The 25,381-nt window shown below is 59.0% G+C and overlaps 2 protein-coding genes across 2 annotated transcripts; both read left to right on the top strand.

The window, feature by feature from the left end:
• Positions 1–99: 99 nt before the first annotated feature.
• CMQ_8074 (chromatin-associated protein) lies at positions 100–2,593 on the top strand (the record flags this gene model as incomplete). Its single annotated transcript, XM_014315615.1, has 7 exons — positions 100–218; positions 326–359; positions 453–647; positions 805–859; positions 931–1,164; positions 1,337–2,341; positions 2,454–2,593. The coding sequence occupies 7 exons, from the start codon at positions 100–102 to the stop codon at positions 2,591–2,593; spliced, it is 1,782 nt and encodes a 593-aa protein (XP_014171090.1).
• Positions 2,594–4,400: 1,807 nt separating this feature from the next.
• Positions 4,401–23,968, top strand: CMQ_8292 (involucrin repeat protein; the record flags this gene model as incomplete). The annotated part of the gene is made up of 6 exons (XM_014315833.1): positions 4,401–11,913; positions 11,965–14,340; positions 14,430–20,155; positions 20,287–21,794; positions 22,408–23,465; positions 23,526–23,968. The coding sequence occupies 6 exons, from the start codon at positions 4,401–4,403 to the stop codon at positions 23,966–23,968; spliced, it is 18,624 nt and encodes a 6,207-aa protein (XP_014171308.1).
• Between the last annotated feature and the right edge of the window lie 1,413 nt (positions 23,969–25,381).

The raw sequence follows: 25,381 nt of genomic DNA, 5'->3' as shown, positions 1-25,381 counted from the left end.
CTCCCTGATTGTACGGAGCCGATTTCATCAATTCTATGCCATAAGCGCTGCTGGCCTCCATCAGAGCTGCTGCCAGAGGAACCCAGAAAAGCACTCTGTATGTCTCAACAACTGGAGGATGTGCTAGAGGAGCTGGGCATCGCCCAGTATCTCGATGCCTTCCTAGACCAAGGCTTTGACACGTGGGAGACCATTCTGGATGTCACTGAATCGGATCTGTATGCTGAGTGTTTATGCGTCATCATTCCTCCCCCTGCCAATTCCTTTACTCTGTCGCATAATTGCGTGACGCGTCTGGTTGTGCTGACACCGTTCTCCTGATCAGAGATGCCCTGGGCGTCAAGCTTGGCCATCGGAGGGTAAGAAGTCGAAGCAAGCGACGAAGCCCTTCAATTGACGCGCAAAGCCGCACACGAGCCTTCCCGTACTAAAGATGCCGTTTTTGCGTCTAGAAACTCCAGAGAAAAATCGCGAATTTCCGCGGCATCGCACCGGATGCGGCTCTCGTGTCTCCTGTCCGAGCAGCCGGCGAAGAGGCAATTAGGCCAGAGAACATACAGAAGCATGACTCATCCAATTACACCGTCGACGGACGTGGCACGGTGCCTGGAGTCTTGGCAAAGCGGAAATATCGCAGACACCCCAAGGTGAGTGCCAGCGAGATGGTGATGCACGACCAGGGGTCGGCGAGAAGGCCGATGAGCAGACCCAAACCCCGACGGACCTGTCAATGGACACGGAGGACACAAGGAAATACAGAAATGACAATGATGCATAGGAGGACACGAACTGACGAGACATCAGCCCGATGAGTGTGCGCCCGAGAGGCCACCATCGGCGTATGTGTTGTTTTCAAACAGTGAGTCACATGACCAAGTCACGTTACCCAAGCCGAGCAACCGGCACTAGACGAGCTGACAAGGATTATAGAGATGCGAGAGAAGCTCAAGGGACAGAACCTGTCCTTTACCGAGATCGCAAAGCTGGTTGGCGAAAATTGGCAGACGCTGACGCCGGCAGAGCGAAAGCCTTACGAGACGGAGGCTCAAGCTGCAAAGGACAAGTACAACCACGCCATGGTTGTGTACAAGAAGACGCCCGAGTACCAGAGATACATACTGTATCTGCAGGAGTTTAAAGCCAGGCATTCTAACCAGACGCAAGGTGTGTCTTATTTCTTACCCGCGACCGGTACACCCTGCTATCTTTTCATCGGGTTGGGTCGTGAACTTTTCAGCTTGTTGAATAGCCTCGCTACCGGCCATTGCTAGTACGGCGTTTTATTGTCCAATTTTCATGCTTGGTCCGAGCGAAGAAGCTGACGTGTTGGAAAAAGATGCGTTCAAAAGGATCAAACTGTCTGACTTTAGCAGCGCATCGTCGCAGCTGTCATCCTCTGCCGCCTCAGCATCGCCACCGGCACACTCGCAGCAGTCTCGACAGCGGGAAAGGAGTGCCACGACGAGCGAATCCGTGAGCAGCTCGGACGGACAGCACGACAGAGACACTCCCCATCCTCCATCGCGACGGGAGCGCCGAGTTGGATCTACCGTGTCTGCCTCGGATATGCGTTACTCATCAGCCTCTCCGACACCAGGTCCACATGACTCGCTAGTAGACGTCTCCATGCGTTCACCACACCAGGGACATGGGCCAGACGGGCATGCGGACTGGTCGCCGAGACCGATGAGTATGAGTCCGCGTGAGTCTGCAGCTGGTCCGCCGCCTAGCCGAAAGGCAACCTGGGCATCGGACGGCCAGCAGCAGCAGCAGCAGCGAGCGCAGCCGGTGTCTGTGGGAGAGGCACCGGCCAATACCAGTCAGCTCAGTCTGCCGTCGCTCTCAGACATGTTCGACAACAGACAACTGCCGGCAAGCGGTCTCACGCCGTCGTCGGCTGGTTCGGCCAGTCCGATTCCACCGCCTCCAGGCCTCACCGGTGTTGTTGGGATGGCGGCAGAAACGCGGCCGTCGATGCTCCGGCTTGACCAGGGGTCTTCGGGTGCCAGCATCAGCACGGTGTCGTCATCGTCAGTGAGCAGCAATTACCCGAGAACGCCACTGGACGGATCTCTGCCAATCCATGCTCTGCTGTCGGGCAAACCGCCATCGCCTTCTCCGCCACCGCCGTCGCATTCGCACCAGCACCGCCATCCATCCCTCTCTCTTCCGCATTCGGCACGACTGGTGTCTTCGTCGCCGCAGGTGCAGACGGCGGGGCCTGCATCACCCACGCACACCTATTCTCCGCCCCCGCGGCCCTACGCATCAGTGACGGATGGCCACGCGCCATCGTACAAGGACCATGTGGCTCTGGGCATCGCACACGTCAACGGGGGCGGTCAGTATCATCCCACTGCCAATCACTGAAGCAGACTGTGCGGTATTGCAGCCCCAAGAGTAGCCACTGACAAACCAAGGCCGTACGTCCAGTCCTCTGCCAGCCATTACAGATGATGCACGGGTGACGGCGGTGGGCTCTGCAGAACCGACGGCTGTGTCTGCAGTCTTGCCGCCGTATGCAAAGCAGACCAGTCTCGATGGCATGATTGCGCTTCTGGAAGCCGGACAGATTGTAGACCGACGTATCTGATGAGGAATCTTGCCGTGGCTCGGCGACCAGCCGTGCTGCACCTCCGCTTTACCACTTTCTCTTACATCATTTTTCTATATTTTTGGACCGATTTACATTCTCCGATGATGATTATTGACGACGAGGGGACGTGCATGTGGCAGCGGTGCTGGGATGCACAGCGATAATATTATTGTTCTGATAGGGTGTTTGTCTACGTTTGCCGGGGTTTTGCTTTTACATTTACTGCTTTCGGTCCTCTCTCAGATGGACGGGCCGATCATTGACATATGGGCAGATGAGGCGTTGATGGCATTTGGAGGATAGAAGGCACTGGCCGCCGCACTGGTGAAAAAAACCTCTGGGGGAACTGGAGGGCATCTTTGGAACTGACACCTTGGAAATTAGATACCCTCTTTTTTTACTATGTCTTTGTGTTGTCTGGGGGACGGTTGTGTGCTAGAGGGAAGGGAGAGAGGGAAGAAAGACGGACGAGATAGTAGGGAGAGAAATTGGTGGAGATTGTTGGTTTTGGTGGATGCTGACTGATCTTCGGGGCGGACTGAGCCGTTGATGGGGTGAAAGAGTGAAACTGACGGCGGCAAACGGGGACGAAGGTCCCTTTTTTAGGGGCCGGCGAACTGTTTATTAGCGCAGGCCAACAACAGCTCCCGCTGGTGCTAGCGCGGTGCTCAATCGATGAATCGGCGATGATCACGACAGGAAGACGAGGACGACGGGAGCAGCAGCAAGACGGGGACGGCGGCTGGCGGAGGGGAGCAGATTGGGAGGAGTAGGGAGTAGATTGGCGAAGACTGGGACAATCTCGTTGCATCTACAGTGCATATCGATAGAGCGGGCGCTGAGTCCTAGCAGGCAGCGAGAATCTGGTCCAAGACAAGACTTCTGCACGTCAGACAACCTTTTCATTTGGCGGCCTCTCGTTCGGGGAGGACGGGCCCACAAGAACACGTGTCTCGGCATGTGATTTGCTCAGATTGAGAGAGAGATTGAACGGAGCAAGACGCTGCTCCCTTGGGTTGCAAATTGGCAAAGTGGATCCAGTGGCTAGGATGCATGGGTGTGGATGTGGTGGATGGTGGTGCGGACCATTCAGCTGCCGCATGCACACAGACAAAGATACCGTTTCTCTTGTTGCGCCTCTTGCAGCTGAAGGGCAGTTGGCGGCCCCATCGCCTGGCCCTTTCCCCAGCCACCGCTTATTCTTCGAGGGAGAGAGAGAGAGAGCGAGCGTGCGGGAGCAGCAGCACTCTGTGAGCAAAGCAAGGCCAACCCGGAAAAAAACTAGCCACCCAAATTTGTCGCCCATTCTGGTGTAGTTTTGTTTCCTCTGGGAGGGGGACCTTGTTTTGGCTGAGAGCCCGAGAGGAAAAAAACAAACATTGTCCATGTTGTTTTTTCATCTTGTTCCCCATCCGATTTTACCTTCTCTTGTCTCTTTGATCAGTCAACACGATCGGACCGGCTGATCGAGGGAGCTTCCGCCGCACGATTTCGCCGGCAGACGTTCTTTCGCGAGAGCATCGCAGACGAGAGACCGACGGGGTGCATCGCCTGAGCCGTTGACGACGGAGCGACCGAACGGAGCGGATCGAGACGAACGAATGATTGGGGTCCGACCCGACGCAAACGACACGTTTCCATTCCGACAAACATATTGATCCAGACACGGACACATTCATCGACCGCCCAACAGTACCCAACCGAGAGAGAGAGAGAGATACCTACAGACACGCAGATACGAACGCAGACGCAGACACACAGACATACATCCACACACACCACTTCCGCCTGAGGTGCTGCGGCCATGATGACGCGTGACGCGCATCGCCGGAGCCCCGACGGCAACGTCCGCCGGAGCCGGCGCAAAGACCGGCGGCGATCGGACGAGGCCCTCAAGGCAGCGGCGGCACCATCCTCGACGCGACGGCGACAGGACGGCTATGACCGACCGTATGACCAGCCGTATGGCCAGCCAGAATACGGACAGAGAGACTACGGACAGAATCACGAACAGCCGGAATTTAAGCGGCCGGAAAACGAGACACACAGCCAGACGGCCGATTACGAGACGCGTGACCGACGCGACAGCTACTGGCAGCAGCCACAATACCCAGACACAGAGCAGCAACAGCAGCAACAGCACACCCTTCCGAGGACGCGACGACGGTCGTCTCCACAGGCCACATCGTCGCCGCGATCGCCACCCCGCCGACGGCCAGCCTCGCCCAAATCGGCTGCTGCCGGCCTTGGCTTTGGCTTCGGTGACCGCGACAGGACAATGCCTCCACCACAGCGTGGCGGCAGTGCCGAATTCTACTATGCTGCTGCGCGTGCTGGCAGTGGCAGCGGCACCATTCCCATTGCTAGACACAATGGCCACAATGGCCACAATGGCCACAACGCTCACGCTTTACACTCGCAGACAGCCACGACAACTCGCGGTCTCCGGGCTGACTCGACCTCGTCGCTCTCGTCTTCTGACTCGTCGACATCCTCGTCGCTGCTCAACATCTCGGCCCCTCGCACAACCGTCCAGGGCATCATGTCGTTTTTCAAAAAGGGCAGTCCTGCCCGCACGCGCAGCCACAGTCGTTCGCGCCGAGAGCATCGCGCCCAGAAGAACAAGCGGCGCCGTTTCCTTCGCTTCGGCAACAGCAGCTCGTCCTCCCTCGATGATGGCCTCTTTTACGGCAAGGGCTACATTCCCCGGCCACGCGGCCCGCCAGAGGACGACCAGAACGGAGGACCGGCTGGTCAGCCCAATGCAAGCCTGGAAGACCTCGAGGGCCTCGCCTACGGCAGCGGTCCATCGCTGCCTGCAGCCACAGCCTCAGCTTCTGCAGCAGCCGCCGCCACGTCTGGGCCCAGTCGTAAGCCCACCGACGACGAGGAGATCATCCGCATCGGCCGCGAGCTGGCCATGCTGGCTCGTGAAGACAACCGCCACGATCTCGCTCGCCACGGCCGCCGGCCACCCAGTCGCCTGGTCACGGCCACTGCAGCTGTTGCTGCTGGTGCCGGTGCGGTCGACAGGCTTCGCCAGTCCCGACGGCGCAACCGGCCTCAGTCGACTCTGGATCTGTCGGACCAGGAGGCCGACGAGCTGGCTGCCGAGATGGAGCGCCAGGGCCGCCGTCGCGGTGGTGGTGCCTCCCGGCCGCATCGCCTGTCAGCTATGCAACCTCACACCCATTCGCCCGACGAATCTGAGTGGGAGTCGGCATCGGACGACGACTCGGATGACTCTGGTGACGACTCTTCGCTCACTGACAGCGTCTTTGGTGTTGTTTCCACTTATGGCCACCACGTTGAGGATGACCACCATCAGGCTGACGACTCCTCGTCTGATGCCGACTCTGGACTGGCGTATGGATCCGGTGTGAGTCTGCCGGGAACCTCCGCCGGACCGCCTGCTGCGACGACGACGAGCACTGCTGCCACCGCTGGCGCTGCTGCCACCCTGGCAACCACATCCTACTATGCTGGCACCAAATCGTCCATTGTCGATCCGCGGCTGTTTGGGCCCGTGAACTCGCTGCGTGGTCACGTGACACGTCCTTGTGGCTTTGGCGACAGCGACGTGGAGACACGCAGACGACGCTATTCCGAGCAGAGCGTGCGCGTCTCGCAGCAGTTGCAGACGTCGCCGCCGAGCCAAACCGGCTCCCAGACTCGCGACCACGAACGGGACCGTCGCCGCATAGGCACGCCACTGACCATGACTGCCGGTGCAGCTGTGGTGGCGGCCGTGACTGCTGCAGTCGTGGAAACGCCGGTTCGTCGGAGTCGCGTTGACTCGGCTGAGCTGCAGTCACCCAAGCCGGTGGTGCCCGTGAGCAAGCGTGTCTTTGACGAGGACGTCGTCAAGCGAGAGAGTGAGCGGCGTAGAGTTGTCGAAGTTGAACGCGAGACTGAGCGGCGTAGAGTTGTCGAGGTTGAACGTGAGACCGAGCGACGGAGAGTCGTCGAGATTGAACGGCAGAAGCAGGTCGACATCGAACGGGAGACGGAGCGCCGGAGACTTGTGGAAGTCGAACGACAGAAGCAGGCCGAGGTCGAACGCGAGACCGAACGCCGGAGACTTGTGGAAATCGAACGACAGAAGCAGGCCGATCTGGAACGTGAGACGGAGCGTCGGAGGCTTGTGGAAGCCGAACGGCAAAAGCAGGTCGATCTTGAACGCGAGACTGAGCGTCGGAGGCTTATCCAAGCTGAACGGCAGAAGCAGCTTGATCTCGAACGTGAGACGGAGCGCCAGAGACAAGCCGACCTCGAGAAGGAGCGCCAGCGCCAGAAGGAGCGCGATCTCGAGCGAGAGCGCCAGCGCGTGCGTGAAACTGAACGTCAGAGAGAACGTGATCTCGAGCGGGAGCGGGAGCGTGTGCGTGAGGTTGAACGCCAGAGAGAACGTGATCTCGAGCGCGAACGTGAACGTGAACGTGAACGCGAACGCGAACGTGAACGCGAACGAGAACGGGAACGGGAACGTGAACGGGAACGTGAACAGGAACGCGTGCGCGAGAGCAATCGCCTGAGAGAGGCCGAGCTGGAGCGAGAGAGACAGGCCGAGCTCGAACGTCGACGAGACCTGGAACGCCAACGAGACCTGGAGCTTCAGCGGGAGAGCGAGCGCCAGAAGCAGCTGGAGCTGGAACGTGAAGCCGAGCGCGAAGCTGAGCGCAAGAAGCAGGCTGAGCTTCAACGCCAGCGCCATAGCCACGACGATGGCGACGATGACGATGACGATGACGACAGCGAGCACAGACGCAAGATGGAGCGCGAGCTTGAGCTGCGACGACAGGTGGTGCGCGAGTACGTGAGGAGCGAGTCTGAACGGCTGCGCGAGCTGCAGCGCGAGTTTGAGGAGCGCGACGAGGCGCGCCATCGTGAGCTGCAGGCCCAGAGCAAAAGCCCCGACTCGGACGACAGCGACAGCCGCGGCCACGAGCTAGACAGCGAGGTCGAGCACCGTCGACAGGTCGTGCGCGAGTTTGAACTGCGCGAAGCCAAGCGGCAGCGCGACCGCGAGCAGCTGCCGGAAGAGCCAAAGATCGAGGCTGTGTCCGTTGATCCGCTCCAGTTCCAGTTCCATGCGACAGACGCGACCTTGCAGACGGCCCAATACGACTCGTCGAAGCAGTCGTCCACACCCAACATTGTCACGGTCGACGGGCCGTCGTGGGCAGACGACGACGATGCGAGCGCCTATGTGCCGTCGGCACTTCCGTCGCGAGCAGCATCTCCGGAGAAGTTGGAGAAGACGGAGACGACGGAAAAGACGGAAAAGACGGAAACGAAGATGGAGACAACAGAATGGCGAGGCCGTGGATTGGCACGCTCCGAGTTGGACGACGGCGAGACTGTGCTGGAGCGGACGCAACGATCGACTGCGCCCATCGACCGGGCCGCCATCGCCGTGGCCGAGTCCATGGTGTTCAGTGAGGAGCGCGAGAAACAGCGCGAGCCGCCGCGTGGCCGCAAGGACAGCCGCGACGCCTCGCGCGACAAAGACGGCCGGACCGAACGCGAGATCCGCGAAGAGGCCGATCTCTACTACCGCACCACGACGTTGGCCCGCCGGTTGGCCGAGGAGGAGATCCGCTCCCGCAGCACCTCGCCCGAAGATTCTGTCGTCGACAAATATGAGGGCCGTGAGAGAGGGTCTGGGAGTCGCAGGCGAGCTGAGAACAGACCTGTCATCGACGACTCGGAAGACGATGTGCCGTCCACGCCCAAGAGACCCCCCGAGGTTATCCGCATCGTCACGCCGCCCGAGATGGTCCGGCGACAGGAGAAGAGCCCGTATGATGCCCCAGATGCAGACGTGCGCATCGACAACCACATCTTCCCGCGTGACCTCAGCCGCTTCCTCCTTCGGTCCACCACCAATCCTCAGGCTTCCATCGTCGCCGAGGATCCCTGGACCTGGGATCGCAGCCGTCGTCGGTCCGTGACGCTGCCAATGTTCAAGTCGCGTGACCCGTCCTGCGAGCGAGACCGACCCGTGCTCAATATTGTCATGCCCACGCCCGAGCCATCGCCCAGCCTGGAGAGGCAGCTGGCTCGTGCAGCCGCGCCGGCGACACCGGTCAGAGAGGTCGAGACAACGGTGCCAAAGGTCCAGGAAGCCCAGCCCGAACCTGAGCCTGTTGTCGTCGCCATTGGTCCCCGCGGCGAGATCGTCCGGGAAGTCTCTGCTGTCGTTGAAGAAGACACACCAGCGGCACCAAAGTCGACCGCCGCCAAGAAAAAGAAGCCGCCCGTCAAGCCGGTAAAGAAGTCCGGTTGGGCCGCCATCCTCGGCGCTGCCGCTGCCACTGGGGCTGCCGCTGCGGCCACTGTTGCGACTGCCGTTGGTGGTACCAAGGAAGTCGAGGAAAAGGACGAGACCGAGGTCCAGCCCGAGGTCCAGCCCGAGATCCAGCCTGAGTCCCTGCCACAAGCTCCCCTCTCTCGCCGCATCGAGAGCCCCATCGCCCACGATGTCTCGCCCGAGACGGAGCGCGAACCACGGTGCCCCGTCGACATCGGGGCCTTTCCCGACGACAACGACGGCGAGATGGCTCCAATGCCGCCTTCACCGGCCAGCAAGCCGATGACGATGCCTCGGAAGAGCCAGCGTGTTGTGACCGCCACCACAGCCACGCAGGATTCCGAGCCCGCCGTTGATCTGGAATTTGCAGCCCTGATGGGCGCCAGCCTGGAGTCGTCCGGCTTTCACAGCGACATTGTGACCGACCCCAAGTACTGGCCACAGAAGCCGGCCTCGCCGCCCAGCAACAGCCCCGCGACGAGGCTTCAAGACTCGTCGGATGACTCTCAGGATATCGTGTCCGAGACGGCCCTGGGAGACGGCCCGACAGTGACGGTGCGGTCTGGTCGCAGCAAGAAGCTGCGGCAACGCCGGGAAGAAGCGAAGGAGAGGCTGGAGACGGCCGTCGTGCCACCAGCTGGCGACTCGCAGCCGGCCTTGTCCAAGGCGCAGAAGAAGGACAAGAAGCGGCGAGAGGCAGCTGCTGCAGTGGCCAAGCCTGGCGTCGACGATGGCAATGGCCGAGATCGAGATCGAGATCGAGAAAGGAGGGCGGACGGCAAGGCCGATGAGGAGCCGTCTTTTTTAGCTAATGCCGGCACCCTTGGCGCGGGTGTCGGCTCTGCGGGCATGACTGTGGCCGCTGCAGCAACAGCAGCTGCCGTCGCCGTGTATGCTCGCGCGAAAGCCGCCGCCGCTCCTTCGGAGAAAAAGGAGCTAGAGAGAGGGGCCGTTCCTGAGTTGGAGCCCGTCGAGGAGGAGAGAAAGGTTGAAGTCGAAGCCCAGCAGTCTGTCGGTGGATCGAGATCTGTTGAGGCAGTGTATGCAGTCGAGGTCGAAGCATTCGAGTTGGACGCTTCGGAATCTGCCAACCCCTCCACCCACAATCGTGCGCCTTCAGACACCGTCGTCGACCCTGAGATCATCGAGCGCGTCATCCGCCCGGCCATCGACCCCTACCACGGAGACCTGCTGCCACTGCCACCCAGCCAACCTGGATCGCCGCCGATTGAGCTACCGAATTTGGGTGGCGGCAGCGGGAAGAAGAGCAAGAAGAAGAACGAGAACACAAAGTCAGAACAGGCCGGAAATGACGAGGATGAAGGCCAAAAGGACAGGGGAAGCAATGACGACGACGTCGATGACGACGACAACGACCAAGGCTTCCGCTTTCCCAGCCTGCCGCCCAGCCGTCCAGAGACGCCACCTGATCGCGACCATCCCGAGCAGCACCGCGAACGCGAGCTCGAGCAGTTCATCCGCGAGACCATGGCTGCTTCAGCTGCCGCCGCTTCTCGACGTCGCTCCAGCTCGCTGGTCCGTCCGTCGACCGCTGCCTCCAGCCCGACGGCCGTGCCCATCAAATACGTCTTGCCGCCGCGTGCTGCCTCGCCCTCGTCGCCCATCGGCTCACCGTCCTCGTCCGCTGCTGTCAGTATCGGCAGCGTCCCCGAGCTGTCGTCCATCTCGCACAAGCGCATGTCGTGGGACAGCAGCCGCGACCTCAAGCCATTGCGCCTGGTTCAGCAGATCAGTCCCTCTGGCCAGCTGCCCGAGTCCGACGTCGTCGCTTCAGCTTTCGGCATCGCCACCAGCCCCAACAGCGGCTACAACAGCCCCCCGGTTGTGTCCCCTTCGACCGTCCCCGCCGGCTCCAGCGTTCCTGGTGCTGCTGCTTCCTTCCGCCGCAGTCTTGGGGGACTCGCCAGCTTTGGTGCTCCCATTGGCGCTCCGGCCGGTGCCGACATGTCACCGCTGCGTGAGGCCCTCGCCCGTGCCGCCATGACCGGCAGAGCAGCTCACCGCCGTAGCCTGCCGAGCCCCAATGCCCTGACGCAGCAGCTGAATGCCTATGCAGCCGCTCAGGCCGCTTCGGCTGCAGCTCGAGCCGCCACCGGAGCAACGCCAGAGGCCGATGCGGACGAACCGCCGTTGACGAGGCCGCGCACGAGCCCGGCCTATTCGTCTGATTCCCTTCATCGCGACATCAGCACTGACGGCGTCCTTGCCCGTCACAAGGCTGCCTCCGCACCGCAGACCGCTCGACATTCGCTGGATGACTTCCGTCGCAGCGACGTCTTCGCCTTGAGCGAAACTGTTGTTGAGGAGACTGAGCCTGAGCCCAAGCGCCCGATGTCCGCTCCTGCACCACAGCTCGCAGAAGATGGCCATCAGATCGACAGAAAATCTGCCGACGATGTTGTTTCTGCAAGTCCTGCCTCTGGCGGTATCGCTCAGAGCATTGCTGCCGCCTTTGCTCCCACTCTTAACCGCCTTTGGGGAGCTGGTCGTGAGGATGAGAAGCTCGAGACTGCGGCCTCAGAGTCTGCAGAGGCTGCTGCGGAAGAAGAAACAGATTCGGTCGAGAAAGAGGCGCCTGTTCTCGAACAGACTCACGATTTGCCCATTCCCAGCGTCGAAATTGTCGAGCCAGAGCTGGCCAAGGAGGCCATACTCCCGGCAGAGCTCGCTGCCGAGGACGTTGACAAGGGCATGCCGGTTGAGCGACTGGCACCGGAGGATGTGCCTCTCCCAGTCGACGAGTTGCCTATCGAAGAGCCAGACACCGAGCAACCGATTGCAGAGGCGACCATTGACAAGGGAAAATCTGTCGAGCGCCTTGCACCGGAGGGTGTATCTGTACGAACCGATGAGTCGGCTGAGGACCAGCCAGTGACGACAGAAGACAACGGAAGGTCTGTTGAGCAACTCGTTTCCGAATATGTCCCTCTACCAGCTGCCGAGGAGCAAGTCTTGTCCGCCACGCCTACAAAAAAGAAGAAAGGTAAGAAAGGTAAGAAAGGCAGGAGGGGCTCTCTCCATTTGACCGAGCCAGAAACTTCCTCCCAGGCTGGCGGCACAGCTCCTGCAATCATTAAATCCGGAATGTTCGCCGAGACGGAGCCGACTGAGAAGTCCACAGTCTTGCTGAAGCGACAGGAACCTTCCGCCATCAAAGACGTCCGGTCTGACTCAAACTTCGATGATGAGTCTGGGCCTGCTGTGGAGACGATAGTCGCCTCCGAAGACCACGTTTCCGCCATTCAGACACCAGAGACAGAGAGCGGCTTCCCGAATAAGAACCAGAGTGTCTCAGAATCTCAGACGCCTTCGGGCCTGGCGAAGGACAGCAACAATCGGGCCGTGACGGTCGGAGAGATGCCGGAAGCGTCAGCGGAGAAAGAGACCCCTGCCGTCATCCCTGTGGCGGACTCGGGTGACTCGAGCGAGCCTACGGTCGCTGTGGCCGTTTTGCCGATCGCAGAGGATCACCAGACCGGGGACGAAGTCGTTGGTCCCGCAGGCGACAAAACCCTGTCGGCAGCCCTGGAAAAGCGGTCCTCCAGGCCTCTCCTGCCCACACTTGGCCTCTTTGGGAGCGGCAAGAAGAGTGGGCCTGGCAGCAGTGCTGCAGCCACGGCGGAGCCCAAGCCCCTGCTCGTCCCCAGTACCGACAAATCAGGCAATGCCAACACGCAGCAGCAACCCACAGCTGGGAGCACGACAGTGGACACCGCTTCTGGCGAGTTGGCGCCCATCGACCGGGGCGTGCAGCTGCCAGAAGATTCTGCACCCAATGGAGAGGATTCCCCCATCTCTTCGGTGGGTGTGGCGGTTGAGGAGTCGGTCGATGCGGCCGAGAAGGCCAAGGCAAGCGAAAGCCAGGACCCGGATTTCTTCCACGACGTGGCCAACACCGACGTCTCTGGCAGTGCTCCCACTGGCCCGCAGCCACCTGAGCCCGAACAGGTCGTCCCCCCCGCCGTGGATCTTGTCGAGCTGCCAAGTGCAACCAAAGCGGCAACTGACGAGAAAGGCGACCATACGCACACGGCAACTGACCGCGACGTGGAACAAGTTACCCCCGCTGCCAGTGATGCCACCATAGACCCATTGAAGATGGCTATTGATGCAATTGGGGAGCGGGACACCGTCGACCATGACTTTCCTGTCGTGAAGCTGAAAGGCAAGAAGGCGAAGAAGCAGCAGAAGCGACTCGCAGCCGCAGCAGCAGCCGCAGCCACAGCCGTTGTCGCTGCAGCGGAAGCTGCTGCAACTGAAGGAACCGCGGACGACGCAGTTACCAATGCCGAATTTGCTACACCAGTCGAAGAGCTCCCAGCGTTGGTCGAAGCAGCAGCGCCGCCGGGTGAAGGGCTGTCTGCTGGCGGGAGGGCTGCTGTTGTCGAGCCCATCTGGGAAACTGTGGATGAACGTGTCGCAGCTGAGAGCGAATGGCCCAACCTGACGAAAAATTCGAAGAGGGGAAAGAAAGATAAAAAAGATAAAAAGGGCGACGAAAACCCGACAACGGTTCTTGAACACGCTATTGTGGACAACACAGTCGCTGGATCCTCCACTGATGCGACTGTCGAGGTTGCGGAGCCAGCGGAGCCAGCGGAGTTTGTGGGGCCAGTCGAGGACGTTGCCGAATCTGTGGAGGGTGTGGTGGCGTTCGAGCCCGTCGAGCCTATCGAAGCTGTCGAGGCTGTCGAGGCTGTCGAGACTGCCAAGGCTGAGGAGGTTGCGGAACCTGTCAAGCAGATCGAGCCTGTGGATACTGCCGAACCCATCAAGGCAGTCAACGCTGCTGAAGGCATCGAACTCGAGGAGGCTAGTCAACCAAGGGGAACTGTCGAACTTGCTGCGCCTGTCGAACGAATCGAGAGCACCGAGATAGCTGACCTCACGGATGTTGTGAAAAGCGAAGAGGCCACTGAAACCAACCTCGCCGAGCCTGCCGAAGCTGTTGAGCTTGTCAAGACAATCGAGCCTACCAAGACCACAGAGCTTATCGAGACCACAAAGCCCATCAAAGTCATAGAGTCCGTCGGGTCTGTTGAAACTCTCGAAACTACCGCTGCTGAAACCGAACTGCCCACAACGCCGACAAAGGGCAAAAGCCTGGAGGCCTCTATCTCCGAAGACGATGCAGAAGACAAGACCACGACTGAACTTGTGGATGCTGCAGAGACTGTTGAGGCTGCCGAACCAGTTGGAGCTGTTGTGCCAGTCGAAGCTATCGATGTCGAGGAGGACAAGGCGGCCGAAACGGTCGAAGAAACAACAAAGACAGAGGCAGCTTCCCAAGACGAGTCAGCTGATCCGGTGCTGCCTGACGTACCTTCCTCAACCGTCGCGAACGAAAGCGAATGGCCAATGACGTCCAAGAAGAGCAAGAAAAACACAAAGGACAAAAAGGGCAAGAGCCGTCAAGCATTCGCCGACGAGGACTAGACAACTTGGAAGCTGACATCAACTCCGTGTCTGGGTCCGAGACTGTCAGGCCTTCAGAGACAGACCGGCAGGAACAGCTTGGGCAAGCGGAGACTGGCGAGAAAGTCGAGCAGGCCGTGCCTACGGAACCAGCAGTAACCTCTGAGACTGTCCTTCCTGTCGAGTCGGTCGAACCTGCCTCTCCAGCGACGCCAGCGGAGATCATCGTTCCTTCCCAATCCATCGAGCCTGTGCCGTTATCAGAGCTTGCCGATTCGTCCCAGTCGACGGAACCCGCTGCTGAACCCTCTTCACCGATATCACTGAAGAAGAGCAAGAAGGGCAGGAAAGGCAAAGGAAAGCAGGTCGACACCACGGCATCTGAAGCTGTTGACACGACCGAGCCGACAGAACTCTTCTCCGCCGACCGAGCAGTGACACCGGCCGAAACGACAGATTCGCCCGAACAAGCCGATCTCAGCAGTGCCGGCAGCCCTGAGACGAAAGATAATCTCAAGGACTCCCATATTTCGTTCGCCCTTGAGCCGGTATTGCACGGAGCTGCGCCGTCTGAGGATGTGCCCATCGAAGGTAATCCTGTGGGAGCAAGCGAGGCCATCGAGGCAGTCCCGACCACTGTGGAAGAGGTGAATGCCGTGCGCGAGTTCCCACTGCCGGAAGAGCAGGCGCCCGAGGAGAAGGATCTGGAGAAAGGCGTGGAAGAGAAGCAGCCGGAGCCAGTGAAGCTTTCGGAAGAAATTGCGCCGGAGACCTCTCTTCTGGCTGGTGCACTCGATGGTGAAGCGGCTGCTCATTCGGAAGAGCCGACGCAGCCGGATAACGAGCAGCCTGTTGTGGAAGAAACGCAGGATGACAATATTCAGGTTACGACTGCAAAGGAGGAGAATTTGAAGGAGCCTGCTGCCGTCGAGGAAATCATCAAGACCACTGAGACCACCAAAGAGGATGTCCATGTCCTCCCCAGCGACGCTGACCCTGTTTCTGAACTCGCCAGTACAGAGCCATCTGTCGATCTTGTCAAGCCAACGGAGGTTGCTCTGCCAGAGGAGCCGACTTCCGCGAAGGAGGCATCTCCTGAAACGGCGACACACGCCGAAACTGTTGACGAAGTGGAAGTTCTCTCTGCTGAAGATGAGGGAGCCACTGGTACCCGCTCGCCTGTTTTGGAGTCCGAGGCTTCAGATGTGTACCCTGTGCATCTCAAGAAGGCGAAGAAGAGGAAGGGCAAGCAACAGGAGGGTGTGCAGGACGAGACAGCAAGCCCGGATGCGTCTGCACCGGCCACTGAAGTCAAGGCTCCTGTGTCTGAGATTGATGGCTCTGTGCCTGTCATTGTTGAAGAGTCAAAGCTCCCGGGTGACGTGATTGAGAAGGCTACCGAGCAACCAGAGTTTTCACAATCTGCTAGCCACGTTTTCAGAGACATTGACACGACCCTGAGACCATTAGAGTTAGCTGCTGATGTGGACACGAGTGGACCGAGCTCAACCACGGAAGTCACAGAGCCCATGCCCGCAACAGATCTTCTCGCTGCCCCAAGCCCCCAGAGCGACAAGAAGAATGAGGGTAGTCTAGCAGCAGGCGACGTGGCGACACAGGAGGAGTTGGCCTCCAAAACAGCGAAAGCATCACCAGAAGCCAAGGAAACTGCTGCTGAATCTGCTGCGACACCTATCAGCCAAGACACCTCCCATATCGTCGACGAGACTGTGCCGGCACTCGAGGCATCTGCGGAAGAAGCTCAGCAAGACCTGGCTGCAGAGCCGCTCAATGTCGAGGAAACAACTGAGTCTAAGCCTTTGGACAATCCTTCGACAGAGGTTGCCACTGATTCTCGCAAGGGGCCTGAAATCAAGCAGGGGCCTGAGGCAGTATTGGAGACTCCTAGGGCTTTACCGACCGAGGAACTGTCTTCTATTTCTGAGCGGCCTACTCCGAAATTGTCAAAGAAAGAGAGGCGGTCCAGGAGAAAGGCACAGCAGCTGGCAGAGTTCGCTGAGGATGCCGAGCTTGAGGGCACTACCAAAGATGGCCTGCTAGCGGAGGAAACCCCGACTGCTCTGGCGAGTGGTGCTGATGAAGGCCGGAGAGCTGACCCTCAGGCTAAAGCCGAAACGGACAACAAGAACGAAGCACCCAAGTCCGAAAGCACAGAACAGGAAGCTGTGGAGACACAGTCTCGAGATGTGCAATCTGATGAAAACACAGTGCTTGAGCAGCCGAGAGACGACGATGCTGCCCTTGTAGAAAGCGTGTTGCTGGTGGAACCGACTCTGGCTGCAGAAGGTGCCAACGAAGAGACTCTTTCGAAAGACCAACCCCAAGAATCTGAGCTTTCAGCACCTGTTGGAGTTCCTGCCGACAGCAACACGCCTCCGATTACCCGGAAACTCTCAAAAAAAGAGAGGAGGGCTAGAAAAAAGACAGTAGGATCGTGGACTGAATTGGAAGACAACGATTTCCGACAGGAAGTTGAGGCTGTCATTAAGAAGCCCCTATTGGCCTCAGCCCCGCCAACTCCAAAGTTGTCAAAGGAGGATAAGAAGGAGGACGAGAATACCGCAAAGAAGCCAGAGACGGTAGCTGACGTTGAAGCTGAAGCGGCGAAGATGAGCGAGATCCCGTCGAAAGAAACTGAAGCTGGTGCCGACGAATCAAAGGAGCGTCATTCGACGGCGGGCGACTCGGAAGAGAAGCTGGCTCTGACTGCGGAGGAGGCACGCGCCGATTCCGTGGTCGAGAGAGCTCTTTTACCTGAGGCTACGGCAGAGGTTCAAGACGAAGTTCGACACCGTTCGGGAGAGGGATCTCGAGAAGAGGATGCGGGTGGAGAAGATTCTCGTGATGAGGAGCCTCGTGGAAAGGAGGCTCACGAGAAAGAGGTCGGCAAAGCGGAACCTCGTGAAAAGCTCCAGGTGGAAGAGGAGCCCGCTGCTGTCGTTGTTCCGGGCCCGAAGCTGTCCAAGAAAGAGAGGAGGGCAGCAAAGAAGGCACAGGAAACGAAGACTGACGCTGACGTTGAAGGTGTGGCGCCGCAAGCGGCTGACGCTGCTTTTGTTGATGGGCCGGCTCCTGGCCCCGAGCAGATGTCCACCGCCATTGCAGAGGACCTCAAGATGAAACCTACAGTTGAGGCCATTTCAACGCCTGCAATGGGCGCCGAACTACCGGCAGAAAGTGGGCCTGCGACAACTGTTTTACCAGTCGAGAGCGTGCCTGCTATGGTCGAGGATCGTGCTACAGTTAAAGAGTCTGTCAAGGTCGAAGAGCTTACTACAGTCGAGGAGCCTGCCACGGTCGAGGAGCCTGCTACGATTGAGGAGTCTACAAAGGTCGAGTCGGCACAGGCCGGTGCCATGGAGGGCCCTCGGGAAGAAAAACAGCCTGTTGTCGTGCCTACGCGTCAGCTGTCCAAGACAGAAAAGCGGCAGTCGAAGAAAAAAGGTTCTCTGGGCTGGGCCGATCTGGTGCAGGCCGCCTTCCCACCGGCTTCGACAAGCGAACCGACCAAGGCAGCCGAGCCAGCCGCGCGTTCTGGATTCTCATGGCCCTGGGGAAAATCAACAGCGCCTGCGCAATCGACGAAGCCCTCCCTCCCGGCCGAAGGAACCGGAGCCAACCCGACGTCAAAGGAGCAGAAGGATAAGAATCAGGACGGCTCTCTGCAGCCAGAACTGGAGCCCGAGGACGAGGACCGGTCTCTCCAGGGCCCTACACAGGTCAGCGATACGCCTGCTACGGCTTCGCCGTCCCCCCCGCAAGGTGAAGATGCACCCCCCGCCCCAGCACGTCCCGGTGGAGAGGAGGTGACGCCTGCTTCCTCTGGCGCCACCAAACCCCGCGGAAAGGAAATGGAGATCCAAGAAACGAGAGAAGCAGCCTTTGTCCCGTCTTCCTCTATGGACTTGGAGCAGCCAGCCTCACCAACAGTTCTTGGTACAGCCGGAGCAGGAGAAGAAGAAGAAGCAGCAGCAGTAGCTTTGCCAGTGGCAGCCACTGCCGCCGCCGGCGCAACGGTGGCTGCCCTGACGTCGCGTTTAAAGAGCCCAAAACTTACAGAATCTGTTTCCAAGGACGTTGAAGACGGCGAGCCAATTGCCGCCCATCCGGTCCGAGATCGAGACCTGGACGATGCCGACGAACACCTGCCGAAGCAGGCCGTTACCGAACCCGCGAGCGAGACGAACGAGCTGAGTCCTCGGCTCAGCCCCCACGAGGAGCAGCCGGTGCTCTCGCCCAATGTCAACATGGGGTTGATGACGCGTCAGGATTCAGACATCTTTGACCGCGAAGGCTACGTGCCACAGCTGCTTACGGGCTTCGGCCCGGCGATCGAATCTGGCGAGGACGAACTCTCGGCGGCGGCGGAGACAACAGAAACGGAGGCCAAGGCAGCGGAGGAAGCCCAAGAGAAAAAGGTCAGTCCACCACCGTTGCAAAGTGACGATACGAAGGTGGCTGTGGAGAAGACGAAAGAGGCGACGAGAGAGGAAGTGGGACAGAGCGATGAGAAGAGGAGGAAGGAGACGACGGAGGTGGAAGTTGCGGGAGACGAGCAGCTTGTGCGGGTTGCCAGCCCCAGCAGGCTTACAGAGAAGAGCTCGGACTCGTCTGACGAGAACGGCCGTCTTGGCGGAACACACGTTGAGCCAGTTCTCACTCGGCACGTGATCGACTACGACAAAGACGACGAGATCGAGAGTCCGATCCTGGGTCGCCGGGACTCTGACAAGCAGCGACACACGCCGCTGAAGAAGAAGGAGTTTGTCGCGACTACACCGCGAACGGAGGACCGGCTCAAGCGGCCAGTCCTTCCGTCGCCACAGGCAGCACAGGAGGAGACTCCAGAGCCGGAAAAGAGGGCACAGAACGGACCGCGGGACTGGGATCGTGATGTGTACCACACACCCAAGCGCACGCTCGGTGGCTTGGCACCGTCTCCATCGATTTTGCCAGAGGCAGCCATTCTGGCAGCTGCATCACCGAAGATCGTCCATACGCTGGTGCAAGATTCGAACTCTGGCGACCTCCGCCGGTCGGGGTCGAAAGTCCTGCCTTCCGTCCAGGAGGAGGCGCACGAGGACGACGGGACACACGACAAGGACCACGGGACCGATCGCGACAGCGGTTTCGCAGAGACGCCGTCGCCGTTGGCTAAATTCAGCCGCCAGGGCGAGAGGGAGCAGCAGCGCGACAGCGGCGTCCACATGCGCGAATGGCCCGAACATGGGCCACCAGCAGGCCGAACATCGCCGGCTGAGTCGATTCAGTCAGCAGGTCAGTTTGCACGGCCCAGCAGCAAAAACAGCATCCGAACTGCAGGACTGCCATCGGGCATCCCCCGAGCCGTCCGGTCGTCGACTGCCCTCGTGGCTGCTGAGACAGGCACGCGCAGCGTGTCGGACAACACGATCGTGGTCAATCGCAAAACCCGCGCGTCGCCACAGCCTTTGGACGGATTCTACGGACTGCGGACACTGTCCAATTCCAGCCTCACGCGGGTCAACACGGAGCCGGTACAACGAAGTGATTACTCAGCAACCCCGCCCTTGCGTCGGGCGTCCAAGCAATTTGGCGGTGACCTGCGGTCCCTCAGTCAACGCACGGAGCTTTCTGCCATCGGTGGAGCCAGAAGTGGGGAATTTGCGCCGCCACCGCACACCGCCTCTTTGCCCTTGGAAAACAGCAGAGAGCTGCGTGGTCAGCCGGACGAGCAAAACCTGAGCAACAGCACACCTGTCGCCAATGAAGGCAGGGTCCGCGAGAAGGGGTCCATGACTGACGTTTATGTTAGTATTTAACATCTTTTCCCCCTTTTTACCAATTTTGTTTTATTTTATTTTTCCGCCTCTTCCCCGCTTCGGTTGTTCCCGACCCGCATTCCTGGCCACCAACGGCTAATGAGATGATTCGAACACAGGATGGGTTTGGCGAGGGCCGGATTGGTTCACCGCGCTCACCGACACGGCCGCATAGCATGCGGCGACGACAGAGCATGCAGGTGATGGAACTGGAGAACCGGGTGGAGCAGTTGATGATGGAGAACCGGCAGCTGCTGGAGGCGCGGTCGCAGATGGAGGTCTCGGTCGGCTCGGTCGGACAGCGAGTAGCGGGCAAGCTGGCCGACCGGGACGGACAGATCGAGGTGTTGAAGAAGTCGTTGGACGTGCTGCAGAAGGAGGTCAAGCGGCTGAAGGAGGTGAACGAGGGTCTCAACTCGGCCATCGACTCGTCGGCACGGCAAAACAGCGATCGGACCCGGAAGCTGGAAATGGAGCACGCGGCATCGCGACGGGAGCTGCACGTAAAAGACGCAGAAATTGCCCAGCTCAGGTCGCAGCTGCTGGCGGCACAGGAGCAGATCCGGGTGATGCAGGCGCAGATGTTGATGTCGAAGCCGCCCGACACGGAACTGCTGCAACTCCACGACGTGGACTACTTTGACCGGCGGTGCCAGCAGCTGTGCGCTCACGTGCAGCAGTGGGTGCTGCGGTTCAGCAAGTTCTCAGACATGCGGGCGTGCCGGCTGACGGCCGAGATCAACGACGAGAAGGTGGTGGACCGGCTGGACAATGCGGTGCTGGACGGCTCGGACGTGGACGACTACCTGCGTGACCGAGTGCTGCGGCGCGACATCTTCACGGCCATGACGATGTACATGGTGTGGGAGTTTGTCTTCACGCGCTACCTCTTCGGAATGGACCGGGAGCAGCGGCAGAAGATCAAGTCGCTGGAGAAGACGCTGCTGGACGTGGGCCCTGCAGCGGCCGTGCGGCAATGGCGAGCAGTGACGCTGACGCTGCTGATGCGGCAGAAGGCGTTCCGCGAGCAGCGTGACCGCGACACAGAGGCGGTGGTGCAGGCGGTGCTCCAGACGCTGAGCACGATTCTGCCGCCGCCAACACACATGGAGGAGCAGATTGAGCAGCAGCTGCGGCGGGTTGTGCGCGAGGCCGTGGACCTGTCGGTGGAGATGCGCTGCCAGCGGGCCGAGTACATGATGTTGCCGCCGCTGCAACCGGAGTACGACGCGGCCGGTGAGCTAGTCGAGACGGTGGCCTTCAACCCGGAGCTGATGAACGAGCAGTCGCACGGCCCGGACGAGAACCCGGGTCTGGCCGGCGTGCCCGTCCGCATCGTTCTCTTCCCGCTCGTGGTCAAGAAGGGTGACGACGATGGCAATGGCGATGACGAGATTGTCGTCTGTCCGGCCCAGGTGTTGGTGGAGGGTGTGCGGCGATCCGGCTCGCGCACCGACAGCCACAGCGGTGACAAAGACAAGCGGCGGCTGACGACGCCCAGCTCGGACGCGGGCGGCGTCAGCCTGCTGCGGGGCATGAGCCCAAGCATGATGTCGACTCCGGGAGGCGTGGCGGCAAACCGGAGCAACGTCAGCATGAACGACGTCGTCGCGATGCCTGAGGCACGGTACATTGAAGGGGGGATTTAGGTTGTGTTCTGGACGATTCTTGCTTTGCGTTTGCGTTTGCGTTTGCGTTTGCGTTTGCATTTTACATGTTGTTATGTTTTACGTCTTTATGTGTTCTCCTGCTTCCTTTGGTTCTTTCCAGTCTTATCACGATGATGACGATACGTGGCATTCCGCGGCCGTACTTGCCTAATCTTTGCCTGTCTTATGTTGCTCATTCTTTCTTTACCTCTCCTCTCCTGCGACTGTCAGCTTGTGGTTCTCCGGACGGGAAAACGAAAAAAGCGTCTCGGAATCACTTTTGCATTTGGGCTGTACGCTAGTTATGCTATTGTGACGACAATGACATGACATTTGTACCGGTCGGTGGGAGGTACTGCAAGCTCGTATTAAATGTGAGGGGGCGGTGGGCCTGATCAGAGGTCAAAGTGAACGAGCCAAAGTGAATGAAAGTGAAAGTAACAAGTGAGTGAAATCTCTTGAGTTTGGAGACTTGTCAACGGACACATGTCAAAGGACCGAAGTTCGACCGCGCTCCTGCTTGAAAACTTTGACCTACCTCATTTTATCTCTAAAACAACGTTTGACAACCGTTGAGAACCTACGAAGAAGGGTCCATTTCATCATGGAAGATGGCAAATCTGCCCATGCGGCTCGAAAACTCATTCGTGATGCCCGGAAACTCGTCCGTGATGCTCGCAGACGCCTTCGCACTGCTCAGAAGCCCGTCCGTGACGCCGAAGGACTCGTGCGTGCTTCGCAAAGACTCGTGCGTGCTGCCCGAAAACATGCCAGGCTTGCGATTCCCACGACTCCTGCAACGCCTACGACTCATGTGATGCACGACAACATGGCCGTCACTCTCAGCCCATTGGAGCAGCTGCCATCGCTGGTTCGTCGCGACGTGCTCGCAAACCTGCCGCTACCCGACATCCGCTCTTTGGCCATGGCATCCCCGATATTCTACGGACAATACGCCGGCGACCGCCAGCACATTTTGCGTGAGTCGTTGCCGCTAAGTCTCGGCGCTGCCTACATCGATGCCATCGGCCTCTACCGGTCGTCCACTGCGAATTTCCGGCGCACATGCTGTGCGGCTACCGTGACACAGCTCATCACATCCTACGGGCAGGAGGCTGGCCTTGGCGACTTTGACGTGGAACTGTTTGACGATGATGAAGACAACGCAGACGGTGAAGCCAGCATAGATTTTGATGGTGCTGATAACACGGAATCACTTTCCCTGTCTCCTGCGTCACTTACTCCTGACAACATCAGTGCCATGTCCAAGTTCCACATGACGACAATCCTGCCGCTCGTGGATATGTTTGTCAATCACTCGTTCGAAGCGATTTTAGACGTTGGCGGGACCTCGAAATGGTCAACAAATCCAGAGGCTTGTCGCCTGCCGCTCAGCACCTCGGAAGCTGGCCGCATCGTGCGGGCGCTATACCGCTTCCAAATGCTATTCAACCTCTTCCATGCAAAGGATAATTGGTTTTTTACTGTGCGCACTGGGCTTATAGAAGAACTATACAACGATCCAGCTATAGCTTACATGTTCAAGCCTTGGGATCTTCATGAAGTAGTTTCTGTCTTTGAGTTCTTGGATGGGAGCATCGAGAAATTAGTTACTGATAAAAAGTTCCAGGAAAAAGTCTACCATGTTGGTAAGACATGTCTGCCCTCTGCTTGCTGATAGCTTTGTGTCCTGACAATTTCCTTTACAGTTATGGACAGGTGTGACAATTTGGCAGAATTGTCGAGACAAGGCCTAACCTTCATACTGGCCTTTTTGACATGGGAGCACAGCACGGAGAAGTTCATCTCGCTAATCTACCGAGAGGATGACTGGCCTTTGGATTTTCCTAGACGCGTCCCGGAGGGTGTGGAAGAGGCTTATTTACGAATATGCGAAAGCAACCCGCCCTTCAATGGCGATCATGTGATGCTCCATCCGGACGCAGACTACCCGTCGTTGGCATGGACTATCGCTTGTAAAGCTCCCAACGGATTCATCAGTAGCATACTGCAAGGCTTCCCACTCGAAAACTGCGGCTGTGTCATGTGGGATGCAGACCGTCTGGTGGCTACGGGCCTCAAGAAAATCATGGCTATCAAATTGCTTGAAGTACTACTAAAAGGGATCAGAACTTCTCGGCCAATCTTATAAACGTGTCAGTCACGGCATGGGTGAGGTCTTGTCGAGTAATTATCTGCAATAGGAATATGTCCGATGCATGGAGCGATTACCTAAAAGCAGTACGAGACGCCAATAACATCCATACACCAGCTCACTCTCGGCGATACTGTGGAGAGGAGCAGCGCGAACCAGAGTCAGAGCCATAGGACGACGTCGTTGCCATTAAGACAGAAGCAGAGCTCCGATACGCGTCAGAGGCGGGACGATCAGGAGTCCAGGCGGAGTTCCTAGCTCACCGCAAGAGCGCGCCTTCAGAGAGACAGGGACGGTTCGACCGGGGGGTGTTTGCCGGCATTTGATGGGTCTATGTACTATGTATGCACGAGTACAAAGTACGACGGGGGATGCGTACTATGTAGAGGAGGGTGAGAGTGAGTGTGATTGAGAGGCAATGCGAGGAAAGCGAGGGCGCCGACAATACGAGATTGCAGGGTCGCAGTCGTGGACAAATCGGGCGAGGAGGGATGCAGACGGATGCAGAGGAGGGCCTTCTGAGTAGACGAAATACGCAGAGGCAAGCCGAAGAGGGCTGAACAGATGGACGGATTGGGAAGCGTTGCATCGACGGGACAACAGACAAATCAGACCGTGTCTGCTGCGTCGGACAAGCTTAGTCTGGACAGGATCAGCCCTAGGATGCGACGCGATGCTTAGGACGATAGACTCTGCTCGTGCGTCTGGTCTCGACAAGAGGGCCCGTTGAGCCAGCGGCAGATCGACGGTGCTCCTCCGACAAAAAAAAAAGCACACCGTCTTCCCTGCGGAGTGCCTCCTCCGTGCTCTGCAGCTGGTGCAAGTCGATGACTAACCGTCTTCAGCGGTGGAGCCTGTCGTTTGGGCGGCGACTCGTGTCGTTTTTGTTCATGCCGGCCCCCAATCCAGCGGCCTGGGAAGGGATGAGACGAGCCCACCGCCCTTGCGTTCTTGCGTCCTTGCGCTCTAGGGCTCCTCTGCCCAACAGTCGGCTGCATGGGGATCTGCCGGCCATGACTGACCAGTCACTGGCCCGCTGCCGACCACTGTATCCCAAACGGCAGATGCTGCAAGGCGTCGCTGCCACCGCCTCCTGGGTGCACGGCGCATCGATTTCCTTTTTGGACATTCTTTCATTCCTCTTTCGTTTCCTCTTTCGTTTCCTCTTTCGTTTCCTCTTGACTTTTCTCTCTTCCTCTCTCGCCTTCCGTCTAGCCCCACAGCCCACAAAGTTGTGCCCCTCCTGCCGCACAGCGGGTCGACTCCCATGGGATACATCACATCTTACGGAGTACAAGCTGCACTGCACGCGAACAGACACATCTTGGTCGTACATCGTAGCTTGGAAACACACCGCACTGTCGCTGCCGTCTCGCACACCCTCTGCTCCTTCCCCTTCTCTCTCGCCTT

The sequence above is a fragment of the Grosmannia clavigera genome (assembly GCF_000143105.1).
Source record: "Grosmannia clavigera kw1407 unplaced genomic scaffold GCSC_161, whole genome shotgun sequence".
Lineage (NCBI taxonomy): Eukaryota > Fungi > Ascomycota > Sordariomycetes > Ophiostomatales > Ophiostomataceae > Leptographium > Leptographium clavigerum.
This window is presented reverse-complemented; position numbering and strand designations above follow the sequence as displayed.